We start from the raw sequence: 24871 nt of genomic DNA, 5'->3' as shown, positions 1-24871 counted from the left end.
AATGCTGCAGCTAAAGAAGAAGACCCCGGGGCTACACAGGATTTCTCTGCAACATTATAACATTGTTACTGCTTGTAATCCGGGAAGTCTGCATGTATCAGATTATGAATGGTTACATTGTGTTCCCTGGCAGTGCCATGCCTGGCATACAGTAAACTGCACCAGTCCTGCTGCAGCTACATCATATGTATTAGAATGAAGAAACAGGTGCATGTCTCTGTGTGCCCAGCACTAGGACCATGCAGCCTCCTTCCATTCCTAGTCTCCCCCTTCTTTTTCTCCTTTCTGCACCCCCCATTCCCTGTAGCACCCCACTGCCTCCCGGGCCCCTGCTCTCCATCCCCGGCCCTGGGAGCAGCCAGGCCCCGCTGATCATCATCACAGCTCAGCCTCCAGGTGCAGCACAACACAGACACTGCCCAGGAGGCAGAAAGGAGGGGGGAGGAGGAGGGAGGGATGGGGGTGATATGAGATGTTGTTACCTGGAAGATGGCTGCTCCTCCAACAGCCACATCATGATGCCCAGGGAAAAATGGAGAGAAAAAAGCAGGGGAGATGAACAATAAACCCTTGTGCCAGGAATTTGCATTTCTCCACCATACACATTACACTGGCAAGACAGGAACCCAGGATCATACAGGAGACATCCATCCCTGGATTCCCCATCAGCTATGGACAGAGAGTGAGTGCTGCCTTTTTCTATATTGCACCCTTGCCTGATAACCCAGGTGCCCGCCTAGACCAATGCCCACATGTAGATGTTAGACCCCAGCATCTCCATCCCCTGGCATCATGACTCCCCTGTCATTCTGCATGGCTGCTGTAAATCTGGCAGATTCCTCTTTATTCTGCATCATTTCCTGCACTAGCTGATGCTTGTGTGTGTGCACTGGGAGCAGCACAGGGGGGCAATGCCAGCTCTTGTCTTATTTTATGCTGCCATTCAAGGTGGGGAAGAGGAAGGGGCAGATTTTTGTGAATCAACCCTATTTGCATCTGGATTCATTCATAAAAAAAGGGCTGTGATCAGTTTGAGGAACCATGATAGCTGCTTCCCCTCCCTCCCCACCCTCCTCCCCCTCCTCCTTGGTGTGTGTGAGTGTGTGTATGTGAGTGTGTAAGTGTGTGTGTGCCTCTGCAGATGTGAGGGCCAGGCCAGGGCCAGCACACAGGTCTCCAGCCCAGAAGCAGGGATTTAGGGACCCTTGTCACACTCTCACCTGCAAGCACAAAGAACCTCTGGTCATGTGACCAGCCATTCACAAAAATTCTCCTCCATTCAGAGATGCTTCATGTTTCTATGCAATAGGGGGGGTTCAGCTGTTCTGCCCCTAGATGGTCCCTGATGCCAGGGGCCCCAGCTAGCAAATGGACACCCCCTCCCCCAATAAATACACTGATTTGATTTTATTGCATGACAAGAAGGATCATTTAAGGCTGTACAATGTATCCTCTCTATTTATTTAACCCTGTCACTGCTAAATGAGCATAAAAAGCAGGGCACAGAGATTACAGTAGCGCTTGTGGTTTGCTCACCATTCCTATTGCAAGCTGTGGGCAGCACCCATCATGTGTATATATATATAAAATGTATTAATGTTTCCTACTACCTAGTGTGTCCTGTATGGTTTGTGCCTAATTATATATCATGGGGTCTTATTGCATCTGTTAGATGTATGTTGGATAATATCATATTTCCTCCCCCTATGAGCCTGGTTACAATATCAAGGGTGATTCATGCAGGAAGTTACATTTTACAGATGATTTATTTATAATCCTGGTGAAATATAGCAATAGTCGTGCATCTGGATATGATGGGGATAGGAGGAGTTTAAGGGTTAACACAGAAATGCATAGCTACTGCAGATGTGCATGTATAGAACTATACAGTGTCTCCCTGGGTGAATGCAGATCATCAATTTGATACATATGTTATTATTTAATGTTTACATTCTTTTTGTTATTATATTGCTTGTTTATTAGGAAACCCTTCTGTATTTATTATGGATGGATTATATAATAGGGCCATCTTTTCCCAGTGTGGGAGACACAATAGTCATGGCGTTAGTGGGGGTTCTATTCACAATTCTGCCCCCCAGAAAAAGAACCCGACAGAACTCGCACGGAAATCTCGCCCGTGTGCATACAGCCTGGTCAGGGTTTCCCAAAAGACAGCAGGGAAAGTGGCAACCTGATTTCAGCCTATGTGAGGATGCTTGACATGGGGCAGACAAGGCATCAACGAAGCCAGGCTAGAATATAGATTATACAAGGCTTTTTCAGCCCCTAAACCAAGGGGTTTTTGTGAGGTGAGAATGTTCATTGGTTCCCTGGGAGTGGATTTTTTTTCATGGGTTCCCCTATGGTAATAATGTTTGGAACCATTGATGTAAATTCTATTTCGACATGCCTTACATGAGATAAGGAGACACCTCCGCCAGTGGTATATTCCTCATTCCCCATTGAAATAAATATCCTTGGCCAAACCAAATGGTAATACTTATAGGGGCGTCAGCCAAGCATTTCACCAACAGCTGTCTCATGTATATGGTAGCCTTGGACCATGACTAATTTTAACGTGTTGGTTCATTGATAATTAAGGCTTTTTTATCTGCCAGTTATTAGTCATTTGTGCAAAAACAAAATGCAGTAAATGGAAAATTGGGAAAATCTAAATTCTTGTTTCAGCTGACACTTATGTCATGTCTATAACGAGCTTTAGACAATGTTCACACTTGGTCTAGCGGCTTCCATACAATGGATCCAAATGGTGACTGACAGAACCGTTTACTCATAATGGGTTTCATCTGAGTTCCATCAAGGTGTCCTTCATTTTGATGGCAGAAATAGTTCTGTATGATGCGCTATTGTCTTCTGTACTGAGGCATGGCGGGCCTTGGCTTCGGGCGACTCGTGCGGTTGCACAAGGAGCCGGTTGCAAGCTTGTAGGGTGGAACACCAAAGTTAGGGAGACAGCAATCGCCCCCCTTAGGTTTTCCCGGCTAGATGATCTTCTTACTCTGTGCATTAGCGCCTTGTTGAGATACATGAATTATCCTCCTCCTGGCTTTGTGTCTTCCTCAGAATATTAGAAGGGAAGAGACAAAACCAGGAAGATGATGATTCATGTAGTTCTACAAGATGCTGCCGTGTGGAGGAAGTGAGCAAAAATAAACAAGGCAGCCTAAATTCTGCACCGAGTAGGGAGTTGTGGGTCACAAAGAGGGTACTATTAAATTATCGGGCACAAAAGAGGCACTATTGCATTGTGGGACATAATGGGTGCAGTATTATATTTTGGAGCAAAAAGCAGACACTATTGTATTATGGGGCAAAACATTATGCTATTATATTATGGGGCACTATTAGCTTATAGGGGCACAAACAGGCCACTGTTGTAACGACGTGAGCTTGGTTCTGCTCCTGTATTTATGTTGTGAGCTTAGTTCTGGTACTGTATTTATTCGGTGAGCTTTTCTGTTGTGGGTATGCTGCCATCTTGCTGCTTTCTGAACAAGCAGAATACAGGCAGACTGCTCATCAATTCAATATATATCTATATATATTAAATAATGTCTTTCTTATGATGTGGAGGGGACCGAAAAAAAATTCTGCACAGATTACCATCTAACCTAAGGCCAGACACACATGGGCGGACCAGATTCCGCATGTCATGCAGATGACTGCAATGGCTCACATTCGGTCATGCGCAGTACAGTTTTTTTTTCAATGTTTGTATGTCCCGCACCATCACTAAGCGATGACGTGGGTACCTGCAGCCCGTACGCAATATTAATTGCGTATGGGCTGTAGGTTGGGCGGCCTCCATTGACTTCAACGGAGGAGGTCCGCATCAAAATAGAGCCTGCTGCGATTTTTCTTCTGCTCACGGAATATGCAATTTGTATCTGCGAGTGTAAATGAGAATACGAAAGTTCATGCTTTTCAATGCCTGCGCTTTTTCGCGGATCCTCCGCACGGCCGCCAATCGTGAGCCCGCCCTAAGGCAAGCCCTGCATTGATACAGCATTTTCTGGAATTGAGCTCCCCATGTTGCAAATAAGGGAGATGGAATAATACCTCCACAGCACCACCTATTGGAAGGCAGCATTTCTTCAAGTCAAAGTTAGGCCCTCTGCACACGGGCGGAAATTCCGCGGCAGGATTTCCTGCAGAATTTCCATTTGTGGAAGCTGCCATAGGATTGCATTAGAAAACGCAATCCTAGGCAGACAGCCGCGATTTGTCACACGCGGAAAACAAATCGCGACATGCTCTATTCCTGTGCGGGGTTCGCAGAGGCCCGCACAGAAACATCACTCCCCGGCCGCTGGCCCCACTCTGCACTTCAAAGAGCCAGAGCCGCGGGAGAGGTGAGTGCCGCGCTGGTCCCTGCGGGGGCTCAGGTTGGGTCCCGCTGTGAGAATTCGACCTGGCCGTCTGCAGGGGGCCTTAGACTCTTTATACAAGTTATTTGCATATTACCCAGAGTAGCATGAATGGCCTTTTAGGCGGCCCTCACTCACCATCTAGGTGCTCTCCCTAAGGGGAAAAGATAGCGTTTCTGAGCCACACAGTTCACATTCTCTTCGGTGATCTCTTTGTCTTACATCTACAGCCCCTTTAAGGCTAGGTCTAGATGAAGCCAATATTTGCCACTGCAGATTTTGCTGTGATGCGTCAACAAATCTGCACCAAATCTACATCGCAGTCCGTATGTGCCACAGACTTTGCTGCAAATTTTCAGCAAAGTTGAAACTACATTTGCAAAATGCTGAAATCTGTTGTGCAAATCTGCTTACAGGTCCGGGTTTCCGCATAGAATTTTACACTTCATGTGAATAAGTGTTTCAAAACCGGATCCACATGAATAAAACTAACTTACCATCATATCTGAACATAGCCTAATGCACAAGTGCACCCTTAACAAAGTTGTTTGGTTTCACAGAACCCTTTTTCCTATGCCCTAATGTGATAATGCAATTGGTTTTCCCATGAATCAGAGAGCTACGTTAGAGGGGCGGTCCGGGATTTTTACTATTGATGACTTATCTTCAAGACAGGTCATTGATAATTGATTAACAGGGTCCACCACACGGGATCCTCGACAATCAGCTGATCCTCAGGCCTAGGGCTCTTTCACACAGGTGGTTATGCGCTCAAAAATCACACGGTTAAAAAACACGCAGCTATTAGATTTCTTCATCTGAACGTTTCCATAGGAAACCATTGGTGCTAATAGCCACGTGTTTTTTACGTGTGTGGCTTCCCGTGTGAAAGAGACCCTACTGTCATTGTGGACAGTGCTGGAATCAGATAGTGCTGTCAACATTGTAGCAGCCCGGTTTCGTACTAGAAGCATAACTGCCATTGAATTAAATTCCCGCAGTATTAAACCAGGCTGCTGCAATACGGACAACAAGATCTGCTTCCAGTGCGGTCCGCACTGACAGCGGGCCCGTGAATCACCTATCCTAGTGATAGAGCATCACTAGTAAAAGTCCTGGAGAACCCCTTTGAAGCAGTTGCCAGGGTTGGCCGGTCCTTTACTATATTGCAGGTTGGCAGCAAGATCTTGAATCCCTACATTCAGCTGTTATTGCTAGGATAACTAGAAAACTTTAAAATGAATGCATTTCTAACACAATGACTCGGGTACGGCAGCGTCCATGTGTTGTGGCACAGTTCTCTACTAATATGGGGTATCCCAGAATTACCCTCTATCACATCAAAATGCTAGATGGTACTGCTGTACCTTGTCTCCACCTCAAGTATGGGTGGAAACCTAGTGATGGGCTGTATATGGCCAGTGTACACCCATAAGCTAGTGATTGGCTGCCTAGAGCAAGGTCCTAGCAGCGTGGTGACTGAGGTTTGTCTTGGGTGCAGGGTTAGGGCTACGGTTAATTGAAGTGTTAGGCTTACATTATTAGCTGTTTGCACCTAATAATGTAAGCCTAACACTTAAACTAACCCTAACCCTGCATCCAAGGCGACCCGTCCCTGGCAGCCTTACCTCATCTCGGGCGACAGCTCTGGTACTGGCTGCAGCGGCCGCAGGGGTAACCAGAGCACACATGGCTGTGTGGCAGGGAGAGGAGCGTGCACCTTGCTGACAGTGGTCCCTGCTGAGCTACCATTGCTGGCCTATCTTGCACAAAGGCCATCAGTAGTTTACAACTAGACTACCCCTTAAATGTTCATTTAGAAGATATCTACCATACAACATATATAAACGTAGCTTGTCTTTATTCTGTCCAAGTGATCTCTCCATGTTAGATCCAGAAATCCACTTATCGGTATTCGCCTGATTCTGTCTTTGTACATGAGATGTAAATGTTTGGTGCTATTTTATTATATCTAATTAATAATCTGCATCCACCTGATTTTGGCTGGGTTGAGAGGAAGCTCTAATATGTTTAGGTGCCTCCCAACTGAGGCTTGAAAGCAGATGTTGGAACAAAGAAGAACTTGGCATTTTGGGTTTCAACATGGCCATTTCTTTATCACCATGGGAGATAAGCTCCTGCTAGAGCTGTCTTCACCTCTCTTCATTGAAACAAAAGGGCATAATTGGCGAATGTTGGATTTGAGAAATCTGTTGGCATATGGATTTTAAGACAACATTGGACAATTGGTCAACCACTAAAATGTTTTGCATTTTTGGGCATTTATGAGTGGCTGCTGATAAGTCTTTGACTTTACCCAGAAAGAAACAAGATAGGAAGATGACACTTTCTATTTCTTCCACATCCTCTTCACTGATGCCAGCACACTTCTTACATCGGGATTCCAAGTTCTGTAAGCCTTGCAAAAAGAAGGATTTCGGTTGTGCCTCAAACCAGTCATCCGTAGCAGCCATGGCATCAGAAATGATGTGAAATTTGGTCTCCTTGAGGTGTTTCTTCAGGTTTGGAAACAGGTGATAGTCAGAGGGAGCTAGATCTGGTGAATAAGGTGGGTGGTCAACCAGCTGGAAGCCTAGCTCCACCAGTTTTGTCGTGGTCGCTTGTGCAGTGTGAGCGGAGGCGTTGGATTCCTTTAGACAGCTTGCCGCACCTTTTGGCCTTCAGAGCTGCCTTCAATTGGTCCAAAAGTTCAATGTAATCCCTTGCATTGATGGTGGAACCATTGTGAAGGTCGTCCACTAGCAGCAGCCCTCCTCATCCCAGAACACAGACGCCATCACCTTAGTGGTTGAGAACCACTGGGCCTCTACTCTCTGACTGCTCCTTGGTTTCAGGGTCATACATATAAATCCAGGTCTCATCTATAGTGACCAGTCCATCCAGGAAGTTCTTATCAGTCTGGAAACGCTGACAAATGGACCGGGAAGTTGTCACTCAATGCTTTTCTGATCTGTTGTCAAACATTTGGGGACCCACTGTGCAGATAGCTTCTTCATGGATAATGACACAAACACGTTCACCAGAAATCCCCATGATGTCGGCTATTCCTGCAGCTGGCCGATTCTCCAGTATGAGGTTGTGCGCAGCATCAGTGATCTCCAGAACAACAACCTCTCTCGGTCGTCCAGGACGTTCATAGAATGGTAGAGTTGGAAGGGACCTTCAGGGTCATCGGGTCCAACCCCCTGCTCCGTGCAGGATTTACTAAATCATCCCAGACAGATATTTGTCCAGCCTTTGTTTGAACACTTCCATTGAAGGAGAACTCCCACCCCCTGTGGCAACCTGTTCCACTCAGTGATCCCCCTCACTGTCTAATATCTAATCTGTCTCCCCTCCCTTTCAGTTTCATCCCATTGCTTCTAGTCTTTCCTTGTGCAGATGAGAATAGGGCTGAGCCCTCTGCACTGTGACAGCCCTTCAGATATTTGTAGACAGCTATTAAGTCTCCTCTCAGCCTTCTCTTCTGCTAAACATTCCCAGATTCTTTAACCGTTCCTCATAGGACATGATTTGCAGACCGCTCACCATCTTGGTAACTCTTCTCTGAACTTGCTTTGTTGATGGGGTGCCCAGAACTGGACACAGTATTCCAGATGAGGTCTGACTAAGGAAGAGTAGAGGAGGATAATTACCTCACGTGATCTAGACTCTATGCTTCTCTTAATACATCCCAGGTTTGTGTTTGTCTTTTTGGCTGCTGCATCACACTGTTGACTCATGTTCAGTCTGTGATCTATTAGTATACCCAAGTCTTTTTCACATGTGCTGCTGCTTAGCCCAATTTCTCCCATTCTGTATGTGTGTTCTTCATTTTTCTTGCCCAGATGTAGGACTTTGCATTTCTCCTTGTTAAATACCATTATGTTAGTCGCTGCCCACTGTTACAGCTTCTCTAGATCTTTTTGAATCCTCTCTCTTCCCTAGCGTTAGCTCTCCCTTCCAGCTTTGTGTTGTCAGCAAATTTGATCAGTTTCCCATCAATTCCCTCCTCCAGATCGTTTATAACAATGTTGACCAACACTGGGCCGAGGACAGAGCCTTGTGGTCCCCACTTGATACATTCTTCCCCTTGGATGTGCAGCCATTTATGATCACTCTTTGAGTACGATCACTCAGTTGTGAATCCACCTAACAGTTGCCTTGTCAATCCCAGATTTGGGCATTTTTCCAATAATTATGGCATGACTTGTTTGTTACAACCCATGCTGGCTCTGGTTAATTACTCCATTCTCATCCAAGTACTTGCATACATGCTGTTTAATAATCTGTTCAGAGATCTTTCCCGGTATAGAAGTCATCCTGGAAAGATCTTCATCATTGGGGCTGAAGTGGCCCCCAGTTCTTAACTGTAGAATATGAAGGGCATTGATCCCCCGATGTCTGCCACATATCACCATGAGTATCCTTCACGGACTTTATCACTCCTCTGCTCTCATTGGCTGTGAATATCGCCTTAGACTCCGCCATTTTGTTTTCCCGCGTACCGAGATCACTGTTGCCATAAGCTACAAACACATATATTAGACACATAAGGCTTTCATGTGATGTAACATCCGTTACCATAGAAACAAAAAAAGAACACAAAGCCAAAGACTTATCAGCACCCCTCGTATCATCCATTGGCAGAGGGAGCAGTAATAGACAGGGAATTATACAAACATGACAGTGCCTTTAATATGGATATTGTTGGTGGCACTATGCAATTATATCAACAGTTTTTAACTTATCGTTGATTAACTCTTTAACTACCAAGCATTTTGCGGGTTTTCATTTAAGTATTTTTCATCCCCGCATTCCAAGAGCTATGACAGTTTTTTCATTGCCGCAGCCGTATGAGGGCTTGTTTTTTGGCAGGATGAGTTCTGCTTTTAATAGTACCATTTAATGCAACATATAATTTAATAAGTGAGATGAAATGGCATAAAAAACAAATGTGTCATTTTTTTTGGGGGGGGGGGGGTTGCTATTGCAGCATTCAGGGTGCTGTAGAAATGGCGTGCTCACCTCATTCTATGGATCAGTATTATTAGAGATTGGTTTTATGTGTTACTACTTTAAAAATGTAAAAACCATTTTATTAAAATAAAGAATACCTTTTCTTGGCACATTTAGGGCCCCTTTGTATTTCTCTCTCGATGGGGGTCTGAGGGCTTGTTTTTTGCGGGGGGAGCTGTAGTTTATATTGTTTTTATTTCTGGCTACATTTTGTACCTTTTTATTCAAATTTTATTGGCAGACAGGGTGACCGAAAAATGTAATTCTGGCATTCTATATATATTTGTGTTACAGCGGTCACTGTGTGAGTTAAATAATGTGATATTCAGGTAGTTCAGGCTTTTTTGCACATAGTGATGCCAAGTATAGTTATCGTTTTTAACATTTTCAATATTTTTACATTTATTTCCCTTAACTTTAACAACTTTTTCTGTCCCCTTAGAGGACTTGAACTTGGGATCAATTGATACAATATACTGCAATACTTCAGTATATGCAGGGCTTAATATGGATAAATACATGCCAGGACTCCAAGCCTTCACTGGCCCCTGGGCTGCTATGGCAACCATTGGCTCCCCATCTCATCTTGGGGGGTGATGTTGAGTTGGAGGATCCCCCCCCCCCCTTCGGCTAACAGTAGACGTGCCGCAGTCAGGATTAACTGCGCGTGTAAGCTGCCCAACAGCAGACATCAGAGCTAGCTCTGTTCACGGCTGTTTGCGTGGGTGTCAACTGTTTGAAACAGCAGGTAGCCACTAGGTATGCAGGGGGCTCAGGTATGTCACAGAAGGGAAAGAGAATACATGAGCGCTACTACTTAGTTGATCAATGGGGTTCTCTTTGCTGGTCCTAAACAGTCCATTAATATCCGACTCTCAGAGTCAGTCAGGCATAAGATTACTTGGTTGGCCCAAACTCTACAATAATGGGCCTAAAGAACCAGCAGAAGACAAAGTCATTTGAAGATGAGTTTAAAACCAATCACCACTGGGTTCCAATGAGCTCGATTGTCAGCTGACTGCCAACACCTTCACACAGGCAGCGATAAAGGAACATTCAGACGGACCCATGTAAAAGGCCATTAAGGGACCCTTGCTTCCAGTACTACCATAGTGACTATTAGCTAATGTAACGACTGCTCACCATGGATGTCCATGGATTCTGGCCAGCACCTATTCATCCTTCAGCTACCTGCAGCATTACATCCCACTGCACTAACAGATCCTCTCTTCTTCCAAGCCGGCACTTTAGGGCTTAGTCACATGAACGTGTATCGGCCAATATACGCGACCATCTGATGCAGTGGATTCCAATGCATCAGTTCAGATGGCTGATTTTCTGGTGTGTAAAAACGTCCGATCTAAAAAAATAGCGCATATGGTGCGTATTCCGGTTGGCCGTTTTTACGCCAGGTGGAAAAGATAGTTATGGAGTTATCTTCCGGCCGGAATACGGCGGCCTGGTCCCATAGACTCCTATGGGAGCCTATGAAAGCTGCAGGAAAAGGGAGGTGAAAGGGAGTTTAGCAGCGTCTCCGCTAAACTCCCTCCCCCTCTCCGCCTCTTGCCAGCTGTTGGAAAAGGGAAGGGGCGGGAGATTAGCACACGAGCTCCCAGCCTGTCCCTTCGCTGACAGCCGGCAAGGGGCGGAGAGGGGGAGGGAGTTTAGCAGATCCCCCATGTCCGACGGTATTCCAGTTGTATACTCGCCGCACTCGGGCCGTCTGATCGGGCGCATAAATGGGAGATGCAGCCGTGACTTGATCAAGGCTGCCTCTTGGTCATGTGCTTTTCGGCCCCGCTGCAGACGTGATGCGGCCGACCAATAATCGCAGCGCCGGTGTATTTTTTTGCCGATACGCTGCAGCCGCCCGCGTGAACAGCAGAAAATACGCGGCTAAAGATGGAGACTTGATCGTGGCTATTCTTCATTCCTATGATTTATTAGCACATAAGGCGGAACGTAAAAGTGCGTACGGTCGCGTTAAAGAGGCCTTAGATTAAATGGTAAATAACTTAGAGATCTGATTAGAAATCCAGAAATGTCTCAGAAATGTTGTCCTCTACAATTTCCTGATTTATCAATGAGATCGCTGTGACAGAAACTGGCAGAAAGTCTGAAGAAACTAAAACAAACTAGCGGGAGGCGGCACCAGCCGTATACGGTATATACAGTGTATCCATACTAGGACTCAGGACTCGGGCCGGACACATGTCGTCTTGGTGGGTTTATGGTTTCCAGGAGTCTTTAGACCTGTTTGGTGTCATTGTATCTTTAGTTACTATCGCTGTTACTGCATTTATATCTCCAGCCATCGGTCACCTCCCTACAGCTCCATAAACTGAGGGGCCGAGACAGGGAGCCGGGCGATGGGTTTTTATACTCCCGCAGTCCCTGGTTCCTGCAGCGCCATCCGCTGAAGATCCCGCACGGGACTAACCATCTGACTCTTTTCACAGTACTGTGTACATGCTCTTCCATAGACTTCAATGGGAAAACACAGGCAGGGACTCTGAAAAGAGCCAGATGTTCAGTGCCGTGCGCGATTTTCAGGGGAGGGCGCTGCAGGAACCAGGGAGCGGACGAGTATAAAAAGTACATCAACCAGCTCCCTGTCACGGCCCCTAACATCACTATAACTGAAGCCCCATTTACATGGGACGATTATCATTCAAAATTCACTCTAATGATGTCTTTTGAGCGATAGTCGTTGCGTGTAAATGCTACCATCGTTTGCTTTTTGGATCAACGATGATTTTATGTTGACTTTAAATTCCATCATTCGACTGGGCATCTGATAGCAGGGACCCCGCGCTGTGATTCTCCACAGGAGCGCTGATAACATTGTACTCAGCTGCAGTCCCACAGCAGAACAAAGGGCCTGTACGAAGATAACAGACCACTGGCTGGAATTAGTGCCCATTAGCAGCTTATGCAAAATGATGGCTCAGACTGTCATTCTCCCTATCTTTTGAACTTTGAGCGATGATCTTTGCATGTAAATGGGGCTTCAGCTTATGGTGCTGTAGGTATGTGACAGGTTCCCTAATAAATTACTTCTCCTTGATCAGATTCATTGGGCCATATTTTCTTAAACCAGTCTTTCACATGACTTTGTTTTTACGGTGTTCACGGTGCACTACAAAGGACAGGTTATCTTTATTCTGTGGGTCAGTATGATTAAAGCCTCATGTACACGCAAAGATGATCGCTCAAAATTCGTTCAAAAGATAGGGAGAATGACAGTTTGAGTGACCATTTCGCATAAGCTGCTAATGGGCACTATTGCCCATTAGTAGCTTATTAGCTTCATTTGCATGTAAATGAGGCTCCCTTCGCTGTATGCAGATAACAGCGGGTTGTCTGTTATCTGCATACAGACCCTTTGTTCTGTCTCGGGACTGCAGCTGAAAACAATGTTATTGGCGCTCCCGTGGAAAATCACAGCGTGCGGTCCCTGCTATCAGCTGCTCGACTGAATTATGAATTTTAAACTCAACATAAAATCATCGTTCAGCCAAAAAGCAAACGATGGTAGCATTTACACGCAACGATTATCGCTCAAAAGACATTGTCTGCGCGAATTTTAAGCAATAATCGTCCCGTGTAAATGGGGCCTAAGGCTATACCAAAGTTATAAACTTTTATGTAGTACTACTTAAAAAAAATAAAGTACTTTTTTTTAAAAACCTTGTTTTCTGCCGCCATAACTTCCTTATTTTTCAGAACAACCTGCAGTTCCTATTGATATTATTTTAGGTTATTTATGACTTTTTCATCGGTCCTTATTCAGTTTTCTTCTTGGGGGCGGGGTGACCTAAAGTGCAGTTCTGGCATTGCACACATTCTCCCTTACAGCGCTCACCTTGTAGGATTAATAATGGGATACTTTAACTTCTATGTGAACTTTTATGAACTCAGCGATAACAATTTCTAAGCTTTGAATCCTTTTATTTTTTTTCATGCAACAAAAGGAGGGTCCTTATAACTTTTATTTTTTTTCTTATTTTAAGCCCCCCGATGAGGGACCTGAAGCTGCAGTTGTTTGATAGCCTATACAGGCTCCCCGCATGCTTACGCGCTCTGTCACTGTCTTTTCTGTACTGCGGATGGACCCGGCAGTTCGCCGTTGCACATGCGCAGTACAGATTTATTTTTTAATTTTTCCCCACTCTGTCGCTAGGCGCCGACGCGGAATACGCGAATTGTCCGCAATCTTCATTGCGGACAGGCTGCGGGTCGGATGGCTTCCATTGACTTCAATGGAAGCCATCCGTGCGGAGCCCGCATGAAAATGGAGCATGCTGCTATTTTTTTCTTCCGTGAGCAGAAATCGCAATAGATTTCCACTCGTGTGTAGGAAGCAGCAGATATGCGCCCGTGTTCAGGACGCCTAACATAGTGTAATCAGTACTATAGTGTATTACAAATCCACTATTTGATTTCTAGGATGACAATCTCCCATATAAGTCAATGGGTGCAGAAAAAACTGCGCACACACACATTTTTCACAGCTCATCACTAAGCAACGCTAAAAAATGCCTCGATCCATTTTTTTTAGGTAAGAAAAACAGATGACATTTATAAGTTAAAACGGGCGCACTAAACACGTGTGCGTGCAAAACATGTGACCACAGGGTGCAAATCCTGCGGAGAGTCCGCAGCGGGAACACACAGAAATTTTTGCAGCTTGAAGTGCTGCGGGTTTTCCAGCGGCCTATTCCACTGCAGCAAGTAGGAGAGATGGCCGCAGCAGAAACAGCGATACCATTGGCATGCCGCGGCTCTGAGTTCCACGCGGTATCTCAGTCTCAGCGTGGCTTGGCGGCAGCGGACTGGCCACAGCGTGTGGACGACATTTTTGCAGATCTCGTCCACTTTGATGCTTTATCATACATACATGGAAATTTATTGTAAAAAGCCACTTGAATGTACAGTCATGCTTCAATAATTTCTTCAGATTATACAGACATGATAGAACACATAACTCTAAGTGCAGATCCGAGCCGTCCTCCTGGGGCCGGGGGCCGTGCTGGGCTTCATGGCATTCAATCAGTTGCTGGCATTTGTCCATCCCACAGTGTCTGGAAGGCCACCTCCTGCCACGGCCTACCTCCTCCGTGGGTCCTTGTAACCACTGGGCCACTATCTTTCCCGGAATCCCCTCTCCACTCCCCCTGGCACACTGACACTATAGATAGGACATGGTCTCCAGAAGAGAAATATTTACTAATCCGCTCAAACTCCAAAGTCCTTATCTGCCCACAACAACTAGGTTTATAAGTCGATCTCACAGAGTAGCCTGCTGTCCTCACAGTTTTTGCCGTACTGTGCCATAGTCTCCCATCACTTCAGGCATGTCTTGCAGGGGTTGGGTTGGGACTTGCTGTAACCACCACTAATGTGTCTCTCTGCAGCAGAAACCCTCTTGGCTAACTCCTCTCAGGCTCCCCATTTGTGAAGCCCTTCTTTGGGAATTTCTCCATGTCTCAGTCCTGGTTTTCTTCTCTTCTGAATATCTGGGGACCTCTGCCTCACATGTGGCCTCGCCCGCTGCCAGCTCCCTTGTATCACCTTCTCCTGGTCTTTTCCTGCATGGTATCTAGTGGCGACAGCTAACCAATTGTATGCATAGTATTACATACAAACAGACACATTAGTAAGTACTGGTGAAGGCCCTTTTACACACAACGATTACCGCTCAAAATTCGCTCAAAAGCCATCTTTGGAGCGATAATTGTTGCTTGTAAATGTGCCCATCTTTCACTTTCTGCCAAATGATGATTCAGCATAAAATCCATCGTTCGGCAGAAGAGCTGATAGCAGGGACTTCACGCTGTGTTCTCCACCGGGAGCGCTGCTAACATTGTCTCAGCTGTCAGCCCTGTGGCAGAACAAAGGGGATGTATTCAGAGAACAGACCACCCGCTGTTCTCTGAATATAGCTCCTGGCGGCTCACACACATTAAAAAGCTATGAATTGGCATTAGTACCAATTAGTAGTTTATGCAAAATGATTGCTCAAAAGCCATTTTTGAGCGATGATCTTTGTGTGTAAAAGGGCCTTTAGACTTTAGGCCCATTTACACACAATGATTATCACTCAAAATTCACTCAAAAGCCATCGCTTGAGCGATAATCGTTGTGTGTAAATACTCCCATCTTTCACTCTTCAGCTGAACGATGATTTTTAGCTGTGCAAAAACCAGCAAGGTCACAACCGGGCTCTCTTCGCCCATGTGAAGCAGACCCGGGCAAGGCAGCAACTATCAAAGACTAAGATGGCAAATTAGTACAAGAAGGAGATCAAATTAAGCGTAAGTGGTGAGAATATACAGCAGAGCTGTATGCAGGCACTCAGACAACCCGTTGGATCACGTACATTAAGTAGAACCAGAACCGGGCATTCTGGAGAAAGAAGTCACACGGGCCCTGAAACAACTACCAACAGGAAAGCTCCGGGCGTTGATCACATACCAGCCGAACTGCTCAAACCAGTGTCAGCCAAGTGTCAAAAGATCTGGAGCTCCAAATCGTGGCCCAAAGACTGGACAAGATCTGTTTTCGTCACCCTCCAAAAAAAAGGTGATGCTCAAGAATGTTCCAATTCCCGCCCCATCGCCCTCATACCGCACTCCAGCAAAACTCATCTAAAGATCATACAAAAAGGCATTGCAACAATTGTTGAATGGGAACTGCCGGACGTTCAAGCTGGCTTCCGCATGGACGCGGCACCAGAGACCAAATCGCAAACCTGCACTGGATCACGGAGAAGACCCGGGAGTATCATCAGGACGTGTCCATGTGTTTCATCGACTGCAGCAAGGCATGTGACTATGTCAAACATGACAAGCTCTGGAAGTGTCTGAGGCACATGGGCGTCCCAGAACATACTGAACAGCTTATAGGGTCGCTTTACAACAACCAAGAAGCAACAGTCAGGATGGCTTATGGAAACACAGATCGGTTCGGAATCGAGAAAGGCGTACAGCGAGGCTGCATTCTATCACCAAACCTTCTGTACGCAGAAACGATCAGGAGGCGACGCAATCTGGACCAATCAGAAATCAGAGTCAAAATCGGTGGCAGAAATGTCAACAACCTCTGATATACAGATGACACCACCGCTGGCGGAAAGTGAGAGGGACCTGGAATACCTGATCCAACCAGTGCAAAAGGAAAGCAAATGCATGGGGCTGTTCCTCAACAGCAGGAGAACGAAAGTCATGACCACGGTAGGCAATGGGACAGTGAGCATAAAAACTAACAATGAAGAAGTCGAATCTGTCCAAGATTTCATCTTCCTTGGATCCAAAATCGATTGCAGCGGGCAACCTGGACCCGGGATCAAGAAACGGATTACACTGGGTAGGAGTACAATGCAAGGAATGGGAAAGGTCTGGAAAAGCAAGGATATTAGCATTGTAACAAAATCCAGACTGGTCGATGCATCGTCTTTCCCATAACGACGTACACTCAGGAAAACAGACAGAAGGAAAATTGATGTGTTTGAGCTCTGGTGCTGGAGGGGAATGCTGCGGATACCTTGGACCGCCATGACAACGAACAACGTAGTGTTAGATCACGCCAAACCAAAAATATATCACAGAGGCCAAAATCATCAAACAGCAGCTCTCTTTTTGACTACGTCATGCGTGCTAACTCACTGGACACAGTACTGATGCTTGGCAAAGTCAGTGGAAAGAGAAGTTCAGGATGACAAAGAACAAGATGCTTAGATACAATCGAGACTACCATGAACATGTCATTCGCCAAACTGAAAGAAGCCGTGAAAATCAGAAATGCGTGGAGGACATTGACTAAACGGATAATCATCAAAATCCATTGTTCAGCCAGAGTGAAGGTAACACAGACTGCATGCTGTGTTTGCTGTCCATGGTGCTGAATTCCCCATGGGAGTACTGATTACATTGTATTCAGCAGAGAGCCCTTGGCAGAACAATATAGCTGTATGCAGAGAACAGACCACCTGCTGTTCTCTACATACAGTCCGGGAGGCTCATTAACATGCAAATGAAGGTGATAAGCTGCTAGTAGACATTTGTGTCCATTAGCAGCTTATGCAAAAGAATCACTCAAAACGTATCTTTTGAACGATTATCTTTGCGTGTAAATGGGCCCTTAACCCCTAACAGCCTGAATTCCTTTAGAGCTTTTCTGTCTGTACTTTGACAAACTCTTGCTCCAGGTTCTTGGTTAGTATAGTTTTTTGGGGTCTCTTGAAGGTCACACCAGTCAGAACTCTCATCAGAAGTGTATCTAGAAGCTTCTGACTACCAGTGCATATTCTGGATCCCTTCTAACATGTGCCATCTATCCAAGTGGCAGAAGAGCCTTTAGGCTCTCACAATTGTCTGAGTGCCCCTGCTACCTACGTCTCTGGCTCTCAAGAGTATAATAAGTGACTGGATCCACAGGAAACATTGTAATGGGGGCCCTGCTGGTTATTGCAAACCTTAGCAATTAAAACATTTCAGGAAGTAGGTCATGATTGTAATAACTGATACTTCAACATTCATAAATGTTCTACATAGGCTCTCACGTTTGTCGATCCTGCAGACTGAATCTCCCGCTATACTCTCTATATGTGCACAATGCACAGACAGGTCATCAACATCAACTAATAGGTTATGAATTGCCCCCAAAATTAGTAGGCAAAAGCCTCTAGTGATCTTCTAGAAAGTCAGAGTAGTGTGGAGTTGTCTTCTGCTTCACCTTCTGACATATGTTATGGTAGGATACTGTTTCTTTGTAAGAACCTGAGCCCACTGGAAGGTCCTTGGGGGGCCACTTTTGCCCTAAGTTAGTCCCCTCAGTTATGCCTCATTACAGCTGTTCTGTCTGTGTAAAGCCGCCTGCAGACGGGCGTCCACCTGCCCATAACATGCTATTCCTCTACATGAGTGGAAATCAACTGCGAATTTCTGCTTGCGGAGAAAAAAATCGCAGCATTTTTGTGCAAATTCTGCATGGACAGCTTCCATTGAAGTCAATCCGTGGCCCGTCCGTAATTACATTTTTGCAAGGTCACATATTCCGTGTCATAGCGAGGCGTTGATGCGGGCAAAGCAGAGGTTTAAAAAAAATCTGTACTGCGCAGGTCTGAGAGCTCGGACAGGTAAAAGAAAGTCAGGTACGCGTGGATGCCGGCTGGGCACAGGGTCGATTCTGTATGCGGAAGCCGACCCGCCCGTGTGCAGCTGGCCATATAGTGAGATAGAAATATGGTAACATGGAAGTGTCACCCAATATTAGTATCACTTGTTGGTAGATAGCTGCGCCAACCTCACGCTCCTTTACTATAACCCAGTGGCATACATAAAAGAGATGGGGCCTAATGGCAAAAACTTAAATGGACCCTCATTATGGTGCACATTTGTGCCACCCCACCCAGAACAAGAGGGCCTGGTGTTTGTTTCCCATTCCATGGCCCTTAAAATGACCCTTGAGTCAATTCTCTACCTTTTCTCTTTGGAGTAAGGTCCTATATGTGTTCTTGTTACCTTACAGCAGAAGGAATGGTGCAATCAGTGCTGAGCCCCCTCTCTTCATGTGTCCCATAGGAGTCCTATGGTCTGCCTCTATCATACATACGCCCTTGCTATCACCCAAGCTATAAATGCTCTAAGCTCCCTATGGACCCATGACTGTGGTGGCTGCAGATGTAATACACAGAAGAGCGCGCTTGAGCAGTGCTGTCTGGGGAAGGCGGAAGCTGCGTGCTGAGCGCCGTGTTAGCGTACGTGTGAGCTACTGAATGGCGCAGCCAGAAGGAAGTACGTGAGCCATTGGAGAAAAGACTCCCATCTCATGGTCCTGACACAAAGCATCATCACGCTACCATCACTAAAAGTTGAGCCAGTTCCAGAACTAGCCGGATACTAAAGTCAAGCAGAGTCAGAGTAAGGCCACCTGCACACAGCCGGGTCGGATTCCGCATGTGGGATCCCGCAGAGGAATCCGACCCCCTGCCCGGCCGGTGATCCCTGCGTACCTGTCCCCCGTCTTCATATCTGTGCCTCGGATGTGCGCTAGGCGATGACGCGGATCCCGCGACCTTTCTGCAATGATGATTGCGGAAGGGTCGTAGGGCGGACAGCTTCAAATGATGTCAATGTAAGCCATCAGCACAGAAGCCACACAGAATCGCAGCATCGTAGTCGATTTCCACTCATGTAGAGAAAATCGTGTTTTGTCCTAGCTTGCTATGGGCAGCATTTGCTGCGGAATCCAGAGGCGGACGCCTGCTCCGGATTCTGCCATGCAAATAATCTCCCAGAGGAATAACATAGCAAGGCCATATTAAAAGATAAGGGCACCTGGTGTAAGCTGATTGCGGAGAGAAGAAAAGCAGTCAATTCCCATAAAAGCTGTGGACTTGAGTTAAAGATTTCAGACTATTACCCCGAGTAGAATCCTAGTGACCTGCAGGAGACTTCTATATCATCAGAGACTGCTTGAATCACTCCCAGTTATCCCTTTGGTGCCAAAACTGATAATATAGAGACTGTTTCCAGTGGAATGGATGTTGTCAGTTGTCAGTAAAGTAAGACTTCACGTCTGTTTATGGTCCGTTCACCTGCATCTTACACAAGCAGAATTTTAGCATTTATCTCTATGGTGTGTGAAGCAAATTGGGATATTTTGAGCTTTGTATTAGAAAAACTGCTTCGAACCCTATACAAATATATTAGGAATCACTTATGAAGTTTAAGGGGTATCCCACATTATATCATTGATTACCGGTCCTTAGGATAAGTCTTCCATAGCAGATTGGTGGGGGTCCAACACCCTGCACCCCCCGCTGATCAGCTGTTTGCTGGAGCCCTGTTGTGCTGGAAGAAGCACAACTCCATCCATTGTGCAGTGGCCTGTAATGGTACTGCAGCTCTCTCACATTGACTTGGGGAGAGAGCAGCGGTACCATTCCGGGCCACTGCACAGTGGACAGTGCTGTGCTCCTCCTGGCCTTTTACATCAGCTGATTGGTGTGGTGCTGGGTGACTGGTGACTTATACTAACGCTCATTCACAGGCTGGCCCTGAAGTTGAACGTCAAAGTTGAAGTTCAGGGGAATTGCATATTTTTGACATGTTAGTGACCAAATCAGAGCAGGCGTTCAGCCCCGTGGGCACAGTAATATCCAGAGGGTCTCCTTTGTAGCTATCTTCAGATTTCCTCTACAGCCGACAATGGGTCCTGATCCTTGTATGGAGTGATTACACTGTGGCTATATGTATGTTGGACTTGGCCATCCACTTGGTAATATGGAGTGATCCCCCAAGGCTTCTTACTTTCAATGTCTGGTCAGAGTGTTTTTTAAACTTTTGTTTTCTTCTCTGCTGTTTGCAGTTACATCGTGAGAGTCCGTGCGGTGGTGATGTCCAGAGACGACTCTAGTGGGGGCTGGGTGCCCATGGGAGGAGGGGGTCTCAGTCACGTAATGATTTGCAAAGTGCGAAGACCAGACGCCTCTCACCAACGAGACTACCTGATCCGTGGGGAAAGGCTGAGAGATCAGACGGTACGTATCCCTGCCCGGCATATTATTTGTTCTTTATTCTGCATCTCATAAGGAGGAGGACATTGAAGATGCTCCGACGTCATCACTCGCAGCAGTCAGCCGTATTCTGTCACTCGCAGCAGTCAGCCATATTCTGTCACTCGCAGCAGTCAGCCGTATTCTGTCACTCGCAGCAGTCAGCCGTATTCTGTCACTCGCAGCAGTCAGCCGTATTCTGTCACTCGCAGCAGTCAGCCGTATTCTGTCACTCGCAGCAGTCAGCCGTATTCTGTCACACGCAGCAGTCAGACATCTTCAGGGGTTGACCTACATTTTGCATTACAATTGCTAAGCTTTAGGAACACCGCTGATTCATCTCAAGGTTCCTCATGATGACAGCTGACCTTCACTGCAATCTACAGACATCTTATACATGCCCTTAAAGAACACGAGGATTAGCTCATTTAGCTCCTTCTAATGGGGTAGTCCAGGGTTTTTATATTGATGCCTTGTCCTCAGTCGTGGGGGGTTCCCCACCCATCAGCTGATTCCCTGCCCCACCATAGCGGTCCAGGTTGGTATTGCACATACTGCTCTCATAGAATTCAATATTCCATGCTGACAGGGGCACTGGGAATCAGCTGATTGTTGGGGATTCTGAGCAGCAGACCCTTTCTTACCATTTATTGATGACCTGTCCCGAGCGCAGGTCATCAACAGAAAAAAATCCCAAAAAGTCCCAGACAACCCCCTTAAGGAGTTGTCTCTGTTTCACAATCCCTTTTTCTAGTTCCCCAAAAATTAGCCAATCCAATGTTTCTGACTGCTGGGACCTCCTAGCAATCAGCTGCAAACTGTGGGTATGCTCGGCAACACGTGGCAGTTCCCCTGCAGCGCCCCCACAGGTGAAATGCAGCATTACTTGGCGCCCATTGAAATCAATAAGCTGTCCCTGTAATGCACAAACATGCCGGCTTTCCAAAGAGAGAATCGTTGGAGTTGCTCTTTGCTCTGGGTAATTGATGGAGGTTCCAAACAAGGAGCCCCTCTCTCTTCATTCAGACAGCCCTAATAGGGGATTTAAAATGGATTTTCTAAACAAGTGCATGGGGTGTAGAAATGGCGAAACGTGATCACTGTTTGCCCTTCTGGTAGGCCTAAAGCGCAGAGAGAGGCTGTGCGCACTTTTATACCGAGCGCTTTTGTCTCTACCTTAAGGCCCATTTAGACACAACGATTATCGCTCAAAAGATGTCGCTCAAGCGTCATTTACAGAACAAGATGAGTGATCACCCAGCGCTGCCAGGATGCAGAAGACAAGCGTCAGAGCGCCCAGCGCTGCCAGAGGAGGATGCAGAAGACAAGCGTCAGAGCGCCCAGCGCTGCCAGAGGAGGATGCAGAAGACAAGTGTCAGAGCGCCCAGCGCTGCCAGCGGAGGATGCAGAAGACAAGTGTCAGAGCGCCCAGCGCTGCCAGCGGAGGATGCAGAAGACAAGCGTCAGAGCGCCCAGCGCTGCCAGCGGAGGATGCAGAAGACCAGCGTCAGAGCGCCCAGCGCTGCCAGCAGAGGATGCAGAAGACAAGTGTCAGAGCGCCCAGCGCTGCCAGCGGAGGATGCAGAAGACAAGTGTCAGAGCGCCCAGCGCTGCCAGCGGAGGATGCAGAAGACAAGCGTCAGAGCGCCCAGCGCTGCCAGCGGAGGATGCAGAAGACCAGCGTCAGAGCGCCCAGCGCTGCCAGCAGAGGATGCAGAAGACAAGTGTCAGAGCGCCCAGCGCTGCCAGCGGAGGATGCAGAAGACAAGTGTCAGAGCGCCCAGCGCTGCCAGCGGAGGATGCAGAAGACAAGCGTCAGAGCGCCCAGCGCTGCCAGAGGAGGATGCAGAAGACAAGTGTCAGAGCGCCCAGCGCTGCCAGCGGAGGATGCAGAAGACAAGTGTCAGAGCGCCCAGCGCTGCCAGCGGAGGATGCAGAAGACAAGCGTCAGAGCGCCCAGCGCTGCCAGCGGAGGATGCAGAAGACCAGCGTCAGAGCGCCCAGCGCTGCCAGCAGAGGATGCAGAAGACAAGTGTCAGAGCGCCCAGCGCTGCCAGCGGAGGATGCAGAAGACAAGTGTCAGAGCGCCCAGCGCTGCCAGCGGAGGATGCAGAAGACAAGCGTCAGAGCGCCCAGCGCTGCCAGCGGAGGATGCAGAAGACAAGCGTCAGAGTGCCCAGCACTGCCAGGATGCAGAAGACAAGCGTCAGAGCGCCCAGCGCTGCCAGCGGAGGATGCAGAAGACAAGCGTAAGAGCGCCCAGCGCTGCCAGCGGAGGATGCAGAAGACAAGCGTCAGAGCGCGCAGCGCTGCCAGCGGAGGATGCAGAAGACAAGCGTCAGAGCGCGCAGCGCTGCCAGCGGAGGATGCAGAAGACAAGCGTAAGAGCGCCCAGCGCTGCCAGCGGAGGATGCAGAAGACAAGCGTAAGAGCGCCCAGCGCTGCCAGCGGAGGATGCAGAAGACAAGCGTCAGAGCGCCCAGCGCTGCCAGCGGAGGATGCAGAAGACAAGCGTCAGAGCGCCCAGCGCTGCCAGCGGAGGATGCAGAAGACAAGCGTCAGAGCGCCCAGCGCTGCCAGCGGAGGATGCAGAAGACAAGCGTCAGAGCGCCCAGCGCTGCCAGCGGAGGATGCAGAAGACAAGCGTCAGAGCGCCCAGCGCTGCCAGCGGAGGATGCAGAAGACAAGCATAAGAGCGCCCAGCGCTGCCAGGATGCAGAAGACAAGCGTCAGAGTGCCCAGCGCTGCCAGCGGAGGATGCAGAAGACAAGCATAAGAGCGCCCAGCGCTGCCAGGATGCAGAAGACAAGCGTCAGAGCGCCCAGCGCTGCCAGCGGAGGATGCAGAAGACAAGCGTCAGAGCGCCCAGCGCAGCCAGCGGAGGATGCAGAAGACAAGCGTCAGAGCGCCCAGCGCTGCCAGCGGAGGATGCAGAAGACCAGCGTCAGAGCGCCCAGCGCTGCCAGCGGAGGATGCAGAAGACAAGCGTCAGAGCGCCCAGCGCTGCCAGGATGCAGAAGACAAGCGTCAGAGCGCCCAGCGCTGCCAGCGGAGGATGCAGAAGACAAGCGTCAGAGCGCCCAGCGCTGCCAGCGGAGGATGCAGAAGACAAGCGTCAGAGCGCCCAGCGCTGCCAGAGGAGGATGCAGAAGACAAGCGTCAGAGCGCCCAGCGCTGCCAGCGGAGGATGCAGAAGACAAGTGTCAGAGCGCCCAGTGCTGCCAGCGGAGGATGCAGAAGACAAGCGTCAGAGCGCCCAGCGCTGCCAGTGGAGGATGCAGAAGACAAGCGTCAGAGCCCCCAGCGCTGCCAGGATGCAGAAGACAAGCGTCAGAGCGCCCAGCGCTGCCAGCGGAGGATGCAGAAGACAAGCGTCAGAGCGCCCGTGTGACTGAGCCCTGAGGACTGGGCTTATTTTGGGTCTAAGAAACCAACGATTTTTGGCAGATTTTTATCTCCATTTTTCAAAAGCCATAACTTTTTTATTTTTCCGTCGCTGCGGCCGCATGAGGGCTTGAATTTCGCATGGCGAGCTGTAGATTTTATTGATTTTTGGGTCCGCTGACCGTATTGTAAAACTTTTATTAATCTTTTTTATGATCGCAGGGAGAGAACGCATCAATTCTGCCAGAGTTTTTTTGTCTTTTTTTTCACAGCGTTAATCATGCAGCATAAACGACACAACACATTTTTTCTGCGGGTCGGTACGGTTACGATACCACAATCCTTATATTTTTGTTAGGTTTTTCCACTTTTCTGCAATAAAAACCCTTTTCTTTGGAAATTATTATTTTTTTCTAAATGGCTGCATTCAAAGTCCTATAACTTTTTTATTTTTTCATGGACGGAGCTCTGTGAGGGCTTATTTTTTGCAAGACGAGCTGTAGTTTTATCGGTACCATTT

General features: G+C 47.5%; 1 protein-coding gene across 1 annotated transcript in view; it reads left to right on the top strand.

The window, feature by feature from the left end:
- The first annotated feature begins 651 nt into the window (after window positions 1-651).
- Window positions 652-24871, top strand: part of LOC136579852 (sprouty-related, EVH1 domain-containing protein 2-like) — a 29741-nt gene continuing 5521 nt past the window's right edge. The window contains exons 1-2 of the mRNA XM_066579907.1: window positions 652-682; window positions 20781-20952. Of these exons, the coding sequence (XP_066436004.1) occupies window positions 672-682; window positions 20781-20952 (183 nt within the window). The 5' untranslated portion in view covers window positions 652-671. The remainder of the gene's footprint in view (window positions 683-20780; window positions 20953-24871) is intronic.

This window comes from Eleutherodactylus coqui, chromosome 10 (genome assembly GCF_035609145.1).
Source record: "Eleutherodactylus coqui strain aEleCoq1 chromosome 10, aEleCoq1.hap1, whole genome shotgun sequence".
Lineage (NCBI taxonomy): Eukaryota > Metazoa > Chordata > Amphibia > Anura > Eleutherodactylidae > Eleutherodactylus > Eleutherodactylus coqui.
This window is presented reverse-complemented; position numbering and strand designations above follow the sequence as displayed.